The sequence below is a fragment of the Myxine glutinosa genome, chromosome 3, assembly GCF_964187855.1.
Source record: "Myxine glutinosa chromosome 3, kmMyxGlut1.1, whole genome shotgun sequence".
NCBI lineage: Eukaryota > Metazoa > Chordata > Myxini > Myxiniformes > Myxinidae > Myxine > Myxine glutinosa.
The window spans coordinates 593,369-609,047 of NC_136263.1; the positions used below are offsets into that span (position 1 = coordinate 593,369).

Genomic DNA, 15,679 nt, shown 5'->3' on the forward strand with positions numbered 1-15,679 from the left:
TACCGGAGGAGGGAGTAACCAGGAAGAGATATTAAGGAATCAGAGACATCTTGAAGGAGGAAAGTTTCTGTTAAGCAGATCAAGTCTGGATTGTCAGAAGCAACCCGAATGGAGAGATCAATCGGGTTTGAGCGAAGGCCCCGGATGTTTGAGATCAATACCGTTAATGAGGAGAGGGGGAGAGCATGGGGTGCAGGACAGAGGAGGGGAAGGGTAGGGTCAGATGAAGGATGAGAGGGGGAGGTCGAGAGAGCAGTTGATCGTGTGTCAGAGATTACAAAAGAGTTACAAGAAAGGGAAGGATGAGGAAGACGAAAGGTTTGATGGTGATGGGATGAGGCACAGTGAGGGGTTGTTTGAGGGGGGGGGGGCAGAGGAAAGTACAAGGTTGGGGGAGGTGGAGGTATGAGATAGAAGGGAGACGAAGTGGGGGGAACACGGCCTTGAGGAGGAGGGGGGATGGTGGAGAATTGGAGAGGGATGGTGGGGGGGGGGGGGGGGAGATTTCAAGGGGAGGGGTTGGGAGGAGATTTGAAGGGGAGGGGTTGGGGGGAGATTTGAAGGGGAGGGGTTGGGGGGGAGATTTGAAGGGGAGGGGTTGGGGTGGAGATTTGAAGGGGAGGGGTTGGGGGGAGATTTGAAGGGGAGGGGTTGGGGGGAGATTTGAAGGTGGAGGGGTTTGGGGGAGTTTTGAAGGGGAGGAGGGAGTTTAGGAGGGGAGGGGGAAGTTTAGGAGGGGAGGGGCAAGGGGGGGATTTGGAGGTGAGGGGCAAGGGGGGAGTTTAGAAAGTGGATGATTCATGAAAGACGAACATTTCTAACAAATTGGGTTTATTGTGATTTTCACGTTAGAGATCGGTTTAAGAACGATAGAGGAGGGGTGGATTGAATGTGAATTTGGAGCATGTAGTGAGGAAGAATTATAAGAGATTGAATTTTTTTTTGAAGAGGAAACTGAAAAGATCCTTTTAAATAGGAAGAAAAACAGCATGTTCTAATATACCACTGAATAAAACTGCAGGGGAAAGGTTAAACATATTTAAACAGAACCGTGAAGAACAATCTTATATTCACAAAAATACCAACGGGGAGAGGGCCTTGGCCCTAGAGGGACAACCACGAGTCACGTGAACAGGGCAAAAGGTGGAAGGCAAGGGGATAATGGGAGCGGGGCGAGACAGCGCACGTGGACAGAATCACACGATGAGACAAAAGCACACATGGAGAAAGGGAAATAAATGTTGTTGTTTTTTTTTGGGGGGGGGGGGTTTGTTTTTTGGGGTGGGGGGGGGGAATTAAAACGTTCGACAAAGAGTAGATGTTCGGGGGAGAAGAGAAAAATCTAAGAACCAAGCAAAAACAGCGAAGGAAGGAACTTAAGTGAACAAACTTCGACGGGGGAAGCCTCAGGCTACAAGGCCGCACATGCGGAACAAACAGAAAACGATTAATTTATTACGAGTTGCAGGAAATTCAAACCAAAACGAACTAGAAACGAGCAATAACGCATAGACGATAAAATAACGAGTGGAAATTTGACAAACACACGAATGGGAAAAAAAACAACTGGATGCCCGGAGAGAACCAACCTTGCACTTTCTTCAAATAACTCACAATTTTCTCGAAAAATACGTTTAAATTGAAAAAAGTATTTGGTCTCCACAATTTTTTATTTCACTGTTAATATTACAGAGCCTTTGTTTTGAGTCAGAACTTAATATATCCTTTGAAATCAGAAAATAAAAACAAATGGCATTGACAAAATTATTGACACCCCAAGACTTAATATTTGGTATCACGGCCTTGGGACAAAATAACTGCAGTCAAGCACTTCCCATAGCCATGAATGAGCTTCCTTCACCTCTCTACTGGGAGTGTGTCCCACTTTTCTTGTGCAAACAGCTCCAGTTCTCCCAGATTTGAAGGGTGCTTTCTCTCGACTGCTGTTTTCAGATCTCCCCACAGGTGTTCAATGGGATTTAGATCTGGACTCATTTCTGGCCACTTCCGAACAGCCCAGTTTTTTGTCTTGAACCATTCCTGGGTTCTTTTTGTCGTGCGTTTGGGGTCATTCTCCTGCTGCAAGACCCATGACCTTCGACGGAGACCCAGCTTTCTGACACTGGGTTGGACATTGTGCTTCAAAATGCCTTGGTAATCTCCTGATTTCATGATGACATGCACACATTCAAGGTACCCAGTGCCAGGGGCAGCACAACAACCCCAAAACATCACTGAACCTCCTCCGTGTTTGACTGTAGGGAAGGTGTTCTTTTCTTTGAAGGTTTCATTTGGTTTTCTGTAAACATAGAGATGATGTGCTTTTCAAAAAAGCTTGAATTTTGTCTAATCTGTCTACAGGACATTCTCCCAGAAGGATTTTGGCTTGTTCAGTTGTGTTTTGTAAAACTCCAGTCGGGCTTTCTTATGTCTCTCTCAGCAGCTGTTGGCGTCTTCCTGTGTCTCCTACCATAGAAGCCCCTTTCATTGAGTTGGCGACGGATGGTGCGAGTTGAAACTGTCGTACCTTGTGTCTGAAGGTCACTTTGAATCTGTTTGGCAGTTGATCAAGGTGCTTTCTGCACCATTCGAACAATCCTTCACTGCAATCTTCAATCAAGTTTTCTCCTGCGGCTACGTCCAGGGAGGTTGGCTATAGTGCCCTGGGCCTTAAACTTCCTGATAACATTGCGTACAGTGGACACAGGAACATCAAGGTCTCTGGAGATGGACTTGGAGCCTTGAGATTGTCCATGCTTTGCTACAATATTCTGTCTGACCTCAGACAATTCTCTGGTTTTCTTTCTTTTCTCCATATTCATTGTGCTACGCACAGTGACACAAAACAGCAAAATGACTCCTTTTCTCTATTTAAACTGGTTGAATGAGTGATTTTTATATTGCAGGTACCTGCAACTCCACCACAGGTGAGTTCAATTCCAAAGTAAAGGAGCATCACCTGCTTGAAATCTAATTATTTCTCACAACTTCAAAAAGGTGCCAATAGTATTGTCTGGGACATTTTAGGATTTCTGTGTGGAATAAGCTAAGATTTAGTAGTTTTTCAGCTTTTTTTGTTTTGTTCCACTGGAAACCAAAGACATAGTCATGTGAAAAAGTAAGTACACCCCATGTAAAGTTTTGACTTTTTCAACACATTTCAACATTGAGCTATTTGATCTTCATTTCAACAATATTGATAGATAAAGGTGACATAAAATAACAAATATCATGAAACATTTACATTTTGTAGTCAATTGTAAAATTTAAATAAACATAAATGCAAATTTCGCATGTGGAAAAAGTAAGTACACCCCTACATTTATCACGACTTAAAATAGCTAAAATTAGAATCAAGTGCACCAGCTCAGGTGCAAATGATTAGAACATCGTTAGAGAGGATCTTGGAGGAACCTGTCTTATTTAAACCTCAGACATTTAGTTTGGTTTGCTCTTTGTTGTTGAAGTGTGCGGCATCACCATGCCTCAATCAAAAGAGCTCTCTGAGGCCTTCAGAAAGAAGGTTATAGATGCCTACGAGTCTGGGAAAGGATTTAAAAAGATCTCCAAACAATTTGAAATCAATCATTCGACTGTCCGGAAGATCATCTACAAGTGGAGAAGATTCCAAACAACTGCCAACTTGTTCAGGCCAGGCCGCCCCAGCAAGTTCAGCCCGAGAGCAGACAGCAAGATGCTGAAAGAAGTGTCTAAGAACCCCAAAATGTCATCACGGGACCTACAGGTAGCTCTTGCCACTGTTGATGTCACAGTGCACGAGTTAGAAAGAGGCTGCACAAATTTGATCTACATGGGAAGTGCGCCAGGAGGAAACCTTTGCTGTCCAGAAAGAACATCAGGGCAAGACTACAGTTTGCCAATGAACACCTCGGCAAAGACCAGCACTTCTGGAACAATGTGCTCTGGACAGATGAATCAAAGGTAGAGCTATTTGGCCACAGTACCAGAAGACATGCTTGGCGAAAACCAAAGACAGCATTTGACCACAAGAACCTGATACCAACTGTAAAGCATGGTGGTGGAAATATTATGGTTTGGGGCAGCTTTGCTGCATCAGGACCTGGGCAGCTCACAATCATAGAATCCACTATGAATTCTTCATTGTACAAGAGGGTGCTTGAGGATAATGTGAGGCCATCTGTCGGAAAGTTGAAGCTCAACCGAAGGTGGACCTTGCAACATGACAATGACCCTAAACATACCAGTAAATCCACCAAGGAATGGCTGAAAAGAAAGAAATGGAGGGTTCTGGAATGGCCAAGTCAAAGCCTGGATCGAAATCCCATCGAGATGTTGTGGGGGGATTTGAAACGAGCTGTGCATGCAAGAAACCCCTCAAACATCGCACAAGTGAAAGAATTCTGCATGGAGGAGTGGGCAAAAATTTCTCCCAGTCGATGTCAGAGACTGGTAGACAGTTATAAGAAACGCCCTACTTGAGGTTGTTTCTGCCAACGGGGGCAATACCACCTGTTAGAGCCAAGGGTGTACTTACTTTTTCCACATGCGAAATTTGCATTTATCTTTATTTAAATGATACAATGGACTGCAAAATGTAAATGTTTCATGATATTTGTTATATTATATCACCTTTATCTATCAATATTGTTTAAATGAAGATCAAATAGCTGTATGTTGAAATATGTTGAAAAAGTCAAAACTTTACATGGGGTGTACTTATTTTTTCACGAGACTGTACATACCTATGTGGAAAACAAGAGAGTTTTTAATTTCAACAATTTTCTGGAAGAAATGGTGCATTATTTGAAAAAAGGGCAAGGGTGCCAATATTTTTGGCCACAACTCTATCTCTATATATAAAGGAGGAGTGTCTGTCTGTCTGTCTTGATGTCCGCTTATAACTCAAGAACTACACATCGGAGAAAAGTTTTAGACACAGATTCGGAATCAGCATAAAATCCCGGTGGTTATAGGCGACATTTTATTTTAATATCAATGGTTTAAAAAACCGCGCCAGCTGCAATTCCGTGGTGTAGTTTGTGGCGGCGCTATTGCCCCTTTCCGATCCCATGATGCATTGCGGTTCCGATTCGCGATGAGGTCTATGCGCCATCACCGACACTTTTCCATACCTTTTAATCAGATTTACCTTTTAATCAGATTTACCTTATCGTCCATCGTAACCACATTACGCTTGGAAACACTAGCATTATCCTTCTTCGGACCCATGGCTAACACAGACAGAGTAAAGGAATACTGTACGTCGCCTCTGTTGTGAATGCGAAGCAGCGGTTGCGCGTAAGTACAGTATACTGTACGTACATATTTATATATTTTTAATGTGCTTTTTATTGTATTTTAAATTGTTTTTTAGCTTCTTTTATTGTTAATTTATGTACTATTTTATTTATTTTAAATATATTTTTAAGGAAAACAAATGTTTTCACGTCCGTAGGAGTGACGTAAAGTCGCACATAATGACAAAATGCGCGCCATTTTTTCGCGCCAAGAACGAATAAACGGTTTTTTTTTTAGTTGAGATTTTATTCTAATTCAAATTTCATTAAATTCCAACTGTTGGAAACAATAATTATTTCAACAGTTGGAAATATGTTTTTGGTTAACCAACGACGGTCGATTTAATCTCGACCTTCTCCAAATGCGGAAGAGTGCGGCGCTGCAGGAGCGCAGGAGAAACCCAGGAAATGCACGTTGGTGTTCACAGTGGAAATGCCCATGCACGGCATCGTGGTTAACGGCATCGTGGTTAACGGCATTGCTACGAATTCCTTCTGGGAATCTGACCCAAGCCACAATCTCCCAAACCCATATCCGTGCAAGTCCTTCTCACCCAGACACGGTAATGACTAACGTACCCTCCGACCTCCCCTCATCCTGCTTCCAGGCCCTGGGCTCCTCTGGCTTTGCCGATTGTGAGAGTCCAAAGCTTTTTAGCTCCAGTCAGAGCTGACTCGGTGCTGCAAAGTCTGCCATTTCAATCGTGGGACGGGTCGGGTGTTGTGGGACGGGTCGGGTGTTGTGGGACGGGTCGGGTGTTGTGGGACGGGTCGGGTGTTGTGGGACGGGTCGGGTGTTGTGGGACGGGTCGGGTACGTGGGACGGGTCGGGTACGTGGGACGGGTCGGGTACGTGGGACGGGTCGGGTACGTGGGACGGGTCGGGTACTGTGGGACGGGTCGGGTACTGTGGGACGGGTCGGGTACTGTGGGACGGGTCGGGTACGTGGGACGGGTCGGGTACTGTGGGACGGGTCGGGTACTGTGGGACGGGTCGGGTACGTGGGACGGGTCGGGTACGTGGGACGGGTCGGGTACGTGGGACGGGTCGGGTACGTGGGACGGGTCGGGCGTCGTGGGACGGGTCGGGCGTCGTGGGACGGGTCGGGCGTCCTGGGACGGGTCGGGCGTCGTGGACGGGTCGGGCGTCGTGGGACGGGTCGGGCGTCGTGGGACGGGTCGGGCGTCGTGGGACGGGTCGGGCGTCGTGGGACGGGTCGGGCGTCGTGGGACGGGTCGGGCGTCGTGGGACGGGTCGGGCGTCGTGGGACGGGTCGGGCGTCGTGGGACGGGTCGGGCGTCGTGGGACGGGTCGGGCGTCGTGGGACGGGTCGGGCGTCGTGGGACGGGTCGGGCGTCGTGGGACGGGTCGGGCGTCGTGGGACGGGTCGGGCGTCGTGGGACGGGTCGGGCGTCGTGGGACGGGTCGGGCGTCGTGGGACGGGTCGGGCGTCGTGGGACGGGTCGGGCGTCGTGGGACGGGTCGGGCGTCGTGGGACGGGTCGGGCGTCGTGGGACGGGTCGGGCGTCGTGGGACGGGTCGGGCGTCGTGGGACGGGTCGGGCGTCGTGGGACGGGTCGGGCGTCGTGGGACGGGTCGGGCGTCGTGGGACGGGTCGGGCGTCGTGGGACGGGTCGGGCGTCGTGGGACGGGTCGGGCGTCGTGGGACGGGTCGGGCGTCGTGGACGGGTCGGGCGTCGTGGGACGGGTCGGGCGTCGTGGGACGGGTCGGGCGTCGTGGGACGGGTCGTGGGACGGGTCGTGGGACGGGTCGGGCGCCGTGGGACGGGTCGGGCGCCGTGGGACGGGTCGGGCGCCGTGGGACGGGTCGGGCGCCGTGGGACGGGTCGGGCGCCGTGGGACGGGTCGGGCGCCGTGGGACGGGTCGGGCGCCGTGGGACGGGTCGGGCGCCGTGGGACGGGTCGGGCGCCGTGGGACGGGTCGGGCGCCGTGGGACGGGTCGGGCGCCGTGGGACGGGTCGGGGCGCCGTGGGACGGGTCGGGCGCCGTGGGACGGGTCGGGCGCCGTGGGACGGGTCGGGCGCCGTGGGACGGGTCGGGCGCCGTGGGACGGGTCGGGCGCCGTGGGACGGGTCGGGCGCCGTGGGACGGGTCGGGCGCCGTGGGACGGGTCGGGCGCCGTGGGACGGGTCGGGCGCCGTGGGACGGGGTCGGGCGCCGTGGGACGGGTCGGGCGCCGTGGGACGGGTCGGGCGCCGTGGGACGGGTCGGGCGCCGTGGGACGGGTCGGGCGCCGTGGGACGGGTCGGGCGCCGTGGGACGGGTCGGGCGCCGTGGGACGGGTCGGGCGCCGTGGGACGGGTCGGGCGCCGTGGGACGGGTCGGGCGCCGTGGGACGGGTCGGGCGCCGTGGGACGGGTCGGGCGCCGTGGGACGGGTCGGGCGCCGTGGGACGGGTCGGGCGCCGTGGGACGGGTCGGGCGCCGTGGGACGGGTCGGGCGCCGTGGGACGGGTCGGGCGCCGTGGGACGGGTCGGGCGCCGTGGGACGGGTCGGGCGCCGTGGGACGGGTCGGGCGCCGTGGGACGGGTCGGGCGCCGTGGGACGGGTCGGGCGCCGTGGGACGGGTCGGGCGCCGTGGGACGGGTCGGGCGCCGTGGGACGGGTCGGGCGCCGTGGGACGGGTCGGGCGCCGTGGGACGGGTCGGGCGCCGTGGGACGGGTCGGGCGCCGTGGGACGGGTCGGGCGCCGTGGGACGGGTCGGGCGCCGTGGGACGGGTCGGGCGCCGTGGGACGGGTCGGGCGCCGTGGGACGGGTCGGGCGCCGTGGGACGGGTCGGGCGCCGTGGGACGGGTCGGGCGCCGTGGGACGGGGTCGGGCGCCGTGGGACGGGTCGGGCGCCGTGGGACGGGTCGGGCGCCGTGGGACGGGTCGGGCGCCGTGGGACGGGTCGGGCGCCGTGGGACGGGTCGGGCGCCGTGGGACGGGTCGGGCGCCGTGGGACGGGTCGGGCGCCGTGGGACGGGTCGGGCGCCGTGGGACGGGTCGGGCGCCGTGGGACGGGTCGGGCGCCGTGGGACGGGTCGGGCGCCGTGGGACGGGTCGGGCGCCGTGGGACGGGTCGGGCGCCGTGGGACGGGTCGGGCGCCGTGGGACGGGTCGGGCGCCGTGGGACGGGTCGGGCGTTGTGTGACGGGTCGGGCGCCGTGGGACTGGTCGGGCGCCGTGGGACTGGTCGGGCGCCGTGGGACTGGTCGGGCGCCGTGGGACGGGGGTCGGGCGCCGTGGGACGGGTCGGGCGCCGTGGGACTGGTCGGGCGTTGTGGGACTGGTCGGGCGTTGTGGGACTGGTCGGGCGTTGTGGGACTGGTCGGGCGTTGTGGGACTGGTCGGGCGTTGTGGGACTGGTCGGGCGTTGTGGGACTGGTCGGGCGTTGTGGGACTGGTCGGGCGTTGTGGGACTGGTCGGGCGTTGTGGGACTGTCGGGCGTTGTGGGACTGGTCGGGCGTTGTGGGGACTGGTCGGGGCCGTTGTGGGACTGGTCGGGCACTGTGGGACGGGTCGGGTACTGTGGGACGGGTCGGGTACTGTGGGACGGGTCGGGTACTGTGGGACGGGTCGGGTACTGTGGGACGGGGCGGGTACTGTGGGACGGGTCGGGTACTGTGGGACGGGTCGGGTACTGTGGGACGGGTCGGGTATTGTGGGACGGGTGATGTTGAAGCGATCGTCAGAACGATGTTGTATCGAGACCAGAATCCCGCTCGGTTGACAGTCACACTGCCAAAGATAGGCAAAAGTGTCCTCAAGAGGCGGCTGGGAAATCACACCTTCGGGTATGGACGTTCAACGGCTCCCAATCGACGAACCGCAAATTCCCACTCAAAATCCACGTTGCACACACACACCAGATTAACGTCTGGATGGTTGTGAAAATGGTTGAAGCGAGGTGAAGAACCTGGAGCGATGCGAAATCAGGCGCGAGACAAAACGGCCAACGGTCCGTTCTCGAGACGTAACGGCACTCTAATGATTCTCTTCGGAATCAACCGCAAAACCTGTCACGCAGGTTTATCTGTCACAGCGATAACAACTCTGTCGCAGGAATCCCTTTCCAGGAAACCCCAAAGTTAACCAGAAATGTATACCAAGAGGTTTTGAGAAATTGAAAATTGACAAAACGTCATGTAGGCAATGTACTGTGATATTGCTCTAAAATATACAGTACATGTTCTTTTCATCATATATTTGTCTTATTCTTATTCAACCCGGGCGAAGCCGGGTACCTCAGCTAGTGTAATAATTTTGGCAGAGAGGCATATCGGTCCACATTGTGATGTTGAAGAGTGCCGTTTTAGTGGTTGTTTTTTCTTGTCTATTTTTATATTTTGCTGTGGTTGGACCTGGCAACATGGTTCTTTGCAATGCACAGCTCGTGAGGCGTCGCTTTGGGAGCTCGAGGAACGGCATATGCAGGAGAAACACCAGCTGGTGAAGCAACAGCTCAAGGACCAATTCTTCCTGCAGAGGCACCAACTTGTTCGTCGGCATGATAAGGTGAGCTACTTCACGCAGTCTTGTCTCCTATAGCTATCTATGGTTGTTCATGACACAAATCTTGGCTCTGTAGCGTTCCAATGATTTTACTTTTTGGTGATTTCTGCTTTGGGAGCACTTCACCCCAGGGGTGATATGCTCCGATATTTTAGTTATGTGTTCATTGTACTCTTCAACAGATTATTTTGTCACTATAACAGGGCCTGAACTGTGTTCGATACTCTGCGAGCATGATAACGTTTTCGTTGTATTTTGATGGGCTCTTTGCTGCGACAGGAGATGGAACAGATGCAGCGCTTTAACCAGCGTGCGCTGGAGGAAGCAAGAGCCAGACAGGGTCAGGAGAGGGCCCGGCTGCCAAAGATCCAGCGCTCCGAAGGCAAGACTCGCATGGCCATGTTCAAGCAAAGCCTGCTCATCAACCCTTCTGCGCCAGGCGAACAGGATCGTGACCGTATTAAACAGGTAAAATGCGCCGCTTGTCTTCTCTTTACATCCATGATGCATTTCCTGATCCACAACACGTGTTGCATATACCAAGGTTTGTGATTATACATAAAAGCACAATCAAATGTTTGAGCACCTCTTCTTGGGTGATCAGTTTGCCCAGACGGAGGAGAAACGGCAAAAGGCAGAGAGGCTGCACCAGCATCAGAAGCATGAAAACCAGATCCGAGAGCTGCAACTGCAGAACGAGGCGAACATACGTGAACTGCAACAGCTGCAGAATGAGAAATGCTTCCTGCTGGTAGAACGTGAGACGCAGAAGCTCAAGGAGTTGGAGGAGGCCCATACACAAGAAATGCACGAATGGAGGGAACAACTGAAGCCACGTAAGAAGGTACGAAAACTGCTCTGTGGGTTTTTGTTTCGCATCGCACTCGAACACAACCAGTAGGTGGCCAAGATGATTTTGTATTCTAAAGGCAAAATGTAGTTTCTGGAATGCACAGAATAAACGTAGTGGGTACGTTGGAGCAGTATTAAGGATTTTGACTGTCTGGGACTTCAAATTTGACTGAAGGAGGCCAATCGACCAATTGTACGCAATTGTAAAACAACTGGATTACTCCCAGGGGAATTTACATGCTGCTTTAAGATCGTCATTTAAAACCTAGCTGGCTCACTAGTTATCTTCAGGTAACGGGCGATCTGCTTGGCCTGCGGGTGTTCTCACACAGTCCACTCTTTCTAATCTTTGTTTTTGCAGCACTCCAGAGCACTTGACAACGCGAGTGAACCGTCAGGTGTTTTGAATCACAGCTTAATGGTCACATCTCGTTAAATTTTGCATCATCAAATGGAAATGAGATCCGCTGTTACAAAAGGACTTGTCATCTCCGGGCGATGTGCAAACCTTTGTACCTGTCATCTCTCTCCCACAACCTCTCCCATCAGGCATTAGAAGAGGACTTCAGGCGCAAACAGCAAGAGCAGGAAATGTTCTTCAGAGTGAGCGGGGAGTCCGAATGTTTCAACCCAAACACTCAGAATCGCATTTCACGTTTTTATCCAGTCCCAGGAGGGGTTTGAGCTCCCTCGGCACACTCACTCTCTCTCTCTCCCTCTCTCCCTCTCTCCCTCTCTCCCTCTCTCTCCCACACTCCCTCTCTCTCCCACACTCCCTCTCCCTCCCTCTCTCCCTCTCTCCCTCTCTCTCTTCCTCTCTCCCTCCCTCTCTCCCTCTCCATCTCTCTCTCCCTCTCTCTCTCTGGGTTAACTCACTCCTGGTTAACTCACTCACAACTAGTATTGTTAAGGTATGGGCGCACATGTTTGTTGCAAATATACGGCGACCAAAATTGCCCAAACCAACGTTTTGTTCGAGTAGTGGAGGACATGCTCCATGAAAACAAAAAACGTTTTAATTTTTATTTTTTTAGTCCATTCTTCTTTTTTTACCCTTATATTTGGTTTATTTGTTTTGCTTTGCGTGGTTTAATCTCGCACTCCGGTAGTGTGATATGTTTTATGAAGTTTCCCCACACCCAAAAGAGAGCCTGGTTAAGTTCTACATGCTCCAGGCTTCAGACATCACATGCTCGTACTTGATCTATCTCAATCTACTTCCTAGTAGCCCCATTTCCTCGCTCCCTCGTCCCCATTTCAAGGTTCTCCACTCAACTCTTTTGAAATACAGTATCTATATTCTGCACTCCACCTCCACCACCCCTCCTCGTTAGTCTATAAGACGCACAGGTGTGCACACATAAATGCATCTCACAAACGACTTCACTGTAAGACACACACTGTAATGATAATTTAAGTTAGAATATGATTGTTTATTTTGAACCTTCAACTTTGCTTCTTCTATAATCTCTCCCCTCGTGGTGTCGATGACCACCTGATATATGCACCACTTCTACAATTGCATCAGTTTATAATTTGCCTTAAAGGATCTTTAACGTTTTTGTTCTGGGTGGAATTTTATGCGTATATATATATATATATATGTGCACTTGCTTTATTCGGTGTGTCTGAAACCTCAATTGAGGCTTGCATGGTTTTTGTTTGCTTTGTGCCTCACTTTCTCTCTTATTGGTAGTTTAACTGCTCCAAGAATCAAAAGGTAAATAAATAATTTGTGTGTTTCTCCTCAACATTCTTATAGTGCCAAGTGTTTTTTTCCTCCACCTTTGTGCAGGTTCTGAGCCATTGGTGGTAAGTGAAAACTCAATTATCCACACATGCCATCAGTGGCCATCTATTTATTATGTACGCACATGGTAGTTTATAAGTTAGTTGGGATTCAGGCTGGTGAATACATGGGAAAAGTGGTGTTTGGGGGAAGAGGAGTTAAATACGTACAAATCAAGACCATCGATTTATAGTTCTGTACTTCACTATGGTAGTGTGGTATTTATATTACATGGTGAGTCCATTGATTTTGACGCACAGGAAGCATCATATATTTACCACTGATGCGGTTCCCCCTGTAGGTTAGGGCAGGAATTTGTAAATTGTTCATGGCATCGGCCATAACTCACCTGCGAATCATGAAAGACATGATGAGATCGTTAACATCCACAAACTGATGCAAGCAGGGCGCCCAGCTTAACCACAATCCGAGGGATGACGTACCTTGTAATGCAACACCCTGCTTTCGAAGTGCCAATGTGATCGCTGTCAGGAATTCAATGTGGACAACATGGCTCAAAGGGTAAATCACTATCTTTGCACCATACTGTCAGGATAGTGTGGTGCTCAAACATGGAGGCAAAGTTGCAACCAGTAATTTGTATTAGGGTGAGGAGGGGGATAAGGTGTTGGAGTTTGTTTCACATCTACATAGTGTGCAGGGCTGACTGGTGTGAAAAGATATCTAATATATATATATATATATTGGGTGTGTGTACACAATAAATAGATGGTCCACAGCCAGAGCAATCCCCTCAATCCCCACAAATCCCATCAAACAGATGTTATCTGTAAAACCGATCTGAACACAGACATTTTGAGCAATACTTCATGAGTAGCATCTATTTTAAAGGGGATGTAGAGTACATATTTAAAATATATATATATATTCTATACTTTTATTGTATTTTAGTTTTATTTTTTCCCCTTGGTGTTCTTGTACTGGCCATTAACACAATGCTTACAAGATGGACAGCACAAAGTATGGGCATGTGTATGTATCTGTGATATATATATACACACAGTTGTCGCCAAAAATATTGGCACCCTTGCACCTTTTTCAAATAACTCACAATTTTCTCTAAAAATAAGTTGAAATTGAGGAAAGTATTTGGTCTCCACAATTCTTTATTTCACTGTTAATATTACAGAACCTTTGTGTTTGATTCAGAACATAATATATCCTTTAAAATCAGAAAATAGAAAGACATGGAATTAACAAAATTATTGACTTCCTCGACTTAATATTTGGTAGCACATACTTTGGACAAAATAACTGCAGTCAAGCGCTTCCCACAGCCATGAATGAGCTTCCTTCACCTCTCTACTGGCAGGTTGTCCCACCCTTCTTGTGCAAACTGCTCCAGTTCTCCCAGATTTGAAGGGTGCCTTCTCCCAACTGCTGTTTTCAGATCTCCCCACAGGTGATCAATGGGATTTAGATCTGGACTCCTTGCTGGCCACTTCAGAACAGTCCAGCGTTTTGTCTGAACCATTCTTGGGTGCTTTTTAAAGTGTGTTTGGGGTCATTGTCCTGCTGCAAGACCCATGACCTTCGACGGAGACCCAGGTTTCTGACACTGGGTTGAACATTGCGCTCCAAAATGCCTTCATAATCTCCTGATTTTATGATGCTTTGCACACATTCAAGGCACCCTGTGCCAGGGGCAGCACAGCAACTGCAAAACATCACTGAACCTCCTCCATGTTTTACTGTAGGGAAGGTGTTCTTTTCTTTGAAGGCTTCATTTTGTTTTCTGAAAACATAGAGATGATGTGCTTTACCAAAAAGCTCTAATATGGTCTCATCTGTCCACAGGACATTCTCCCAGAAGGATTTTGGCTTGTTCAGGTGTTTGTTGGAAAACTCCAATCGGGCTTTCTCAGCAGTGGGATCTTCCTGGGTCTCCTGCTATATAGTTAGGCAGCTTAGCAATTTTTGGGGAACGACTTTACAAAAGTACCATTTTTATTTTAGTGGTTCATTGGACCATATGCAATAGAATTAGGACCGGAGGCAAGACATATACAGTGTTTGACTTTTGCGCAAATACGACTCGCACAGCATAATATCGAGCAATACATTTATGCAAATATATCATCAGCTATTGGAGTTAGACTAAAATCGTAAATACATAAATTGCTGGACAAATTATCTTGAACAACATGTTGTCATCTGTTCTAAAGCTATATTGTCATTACATCCTTGTAGTTGCGTACATGTTAGATATATGAGAGGTGCACGAGTCACAAGTATAACACATTTGTATAAACACTCGGTATTATATTACTAATTATTATTACATGGAAGCGTAAGATTTATTATGCAGGCATGCATAAGTTTTACAAATAACACTGCATGTAATGAAATAAAAGTTAGCCTCCTTGTTGAAAATATATACATAATTGGTTTTTGTCCTTGGTTTTTGTCCAATAAAAATGTGAAGAACACTATATTTCTGGCCTCCGGTCCGAAATCTATTGTATATGGTCTAATGGACCACCAAAATAAAAATGCTTTTATTTTGTCAAGACGCTTTTGTCAAGCCGTTCCCCATTTTCGATAAATATGCTGCTAAGCTGCCTGACTAATAGAACTCACTTTCATTAAGTTGGTGACGGATGGTGCGAGTTGAAACTGTCGTACCTTGTGTCTGAAGGTCACCTTGAATCTGGTTGGCAGTTGATTGAGGTGCTTTCTCCACCATTCAAACAATCCTTCGCTGCAATCTTTGATCAAGTTTTCTCTTGCGACCATGCCCAGGGAGGTTGGCTACAGTGCCATGGGCCTTAAACTTCCTGATAACATTGCGGAGGGTAAAGGAGAATCACCTGCTTGAAATCTAATTATTTCTAACAACTTCTAAAAGGTACCAATAATATTGTCCAGGCCATTTTAGGATTTGTGTGTGGATAAAGCTAAGACTTGGTAATTTTTTCAGCTTTTTTTTTTTTTTCGCTGCAAACCAAAGAAATACAAATGTGGAAACCAAGAGTTTTTAATTTAAACAATTTTCTGGAAGAAATGGTGAATTATTTGAAAAAAGTGCAAGGGTGTCAATATATATATATATATAATATATATACACAGTCACGTGAAAAAGTAAGTGCACCCCATGTAAAGTTTTGACTTTTTCAACATATTTCAACATACAGCTATTTGATCTTCATTTCAACAATATTGAGAGATAAAGGTGATATAATATAACAAATATCATGAAACATTTACATTTTGTAGTC

General features: G+C 49.4%; 1 protein-coding gene across 4 annotated transcripts in view; it reads left to right on the plus strand.

The window, feature by feature from the left end:
* Nucleotides 1-12,402, plus strand: part of SLK (STE20 like kinase) — a 145,577-nt gene extending 133,175 nt beyond the window's left edge. For 3 of the 4 annotated variants that reach the window (XM_068111345.2, XM_068111342.2, XM_068111343.2), the window contains 4 exons: nucleotides 9,678-9,802; nucleotides 10,079-10,267; nucleotides 10,404-10,643; nucleotides 11,201-12,402. In XM_068111345.2, coding sequence (XP_067967446.2) covers nucleotides 9,678-9,802; nucleotides 10,079-10,267; nucleotides 10,404-10,643; nucleotides 11,201-11,335 — 689 coding nt within the window. In that variant the 3' untranslated portion in view covers nucleotides 11,336-12,402. The remainder of the gene's footprint in view (nucleotides 1-9,677; nucleotides 9,803-10,078; nucleotides 10,268-10,403; nucleotides 10,644-11,200) is intronic. The other variant, XM_068111346.2, reaches the window with a different exon arrangement.
* The last annotated feature ends 3,277 nt before the right edge of the window (nucleotides 12,403-15,679 follow it).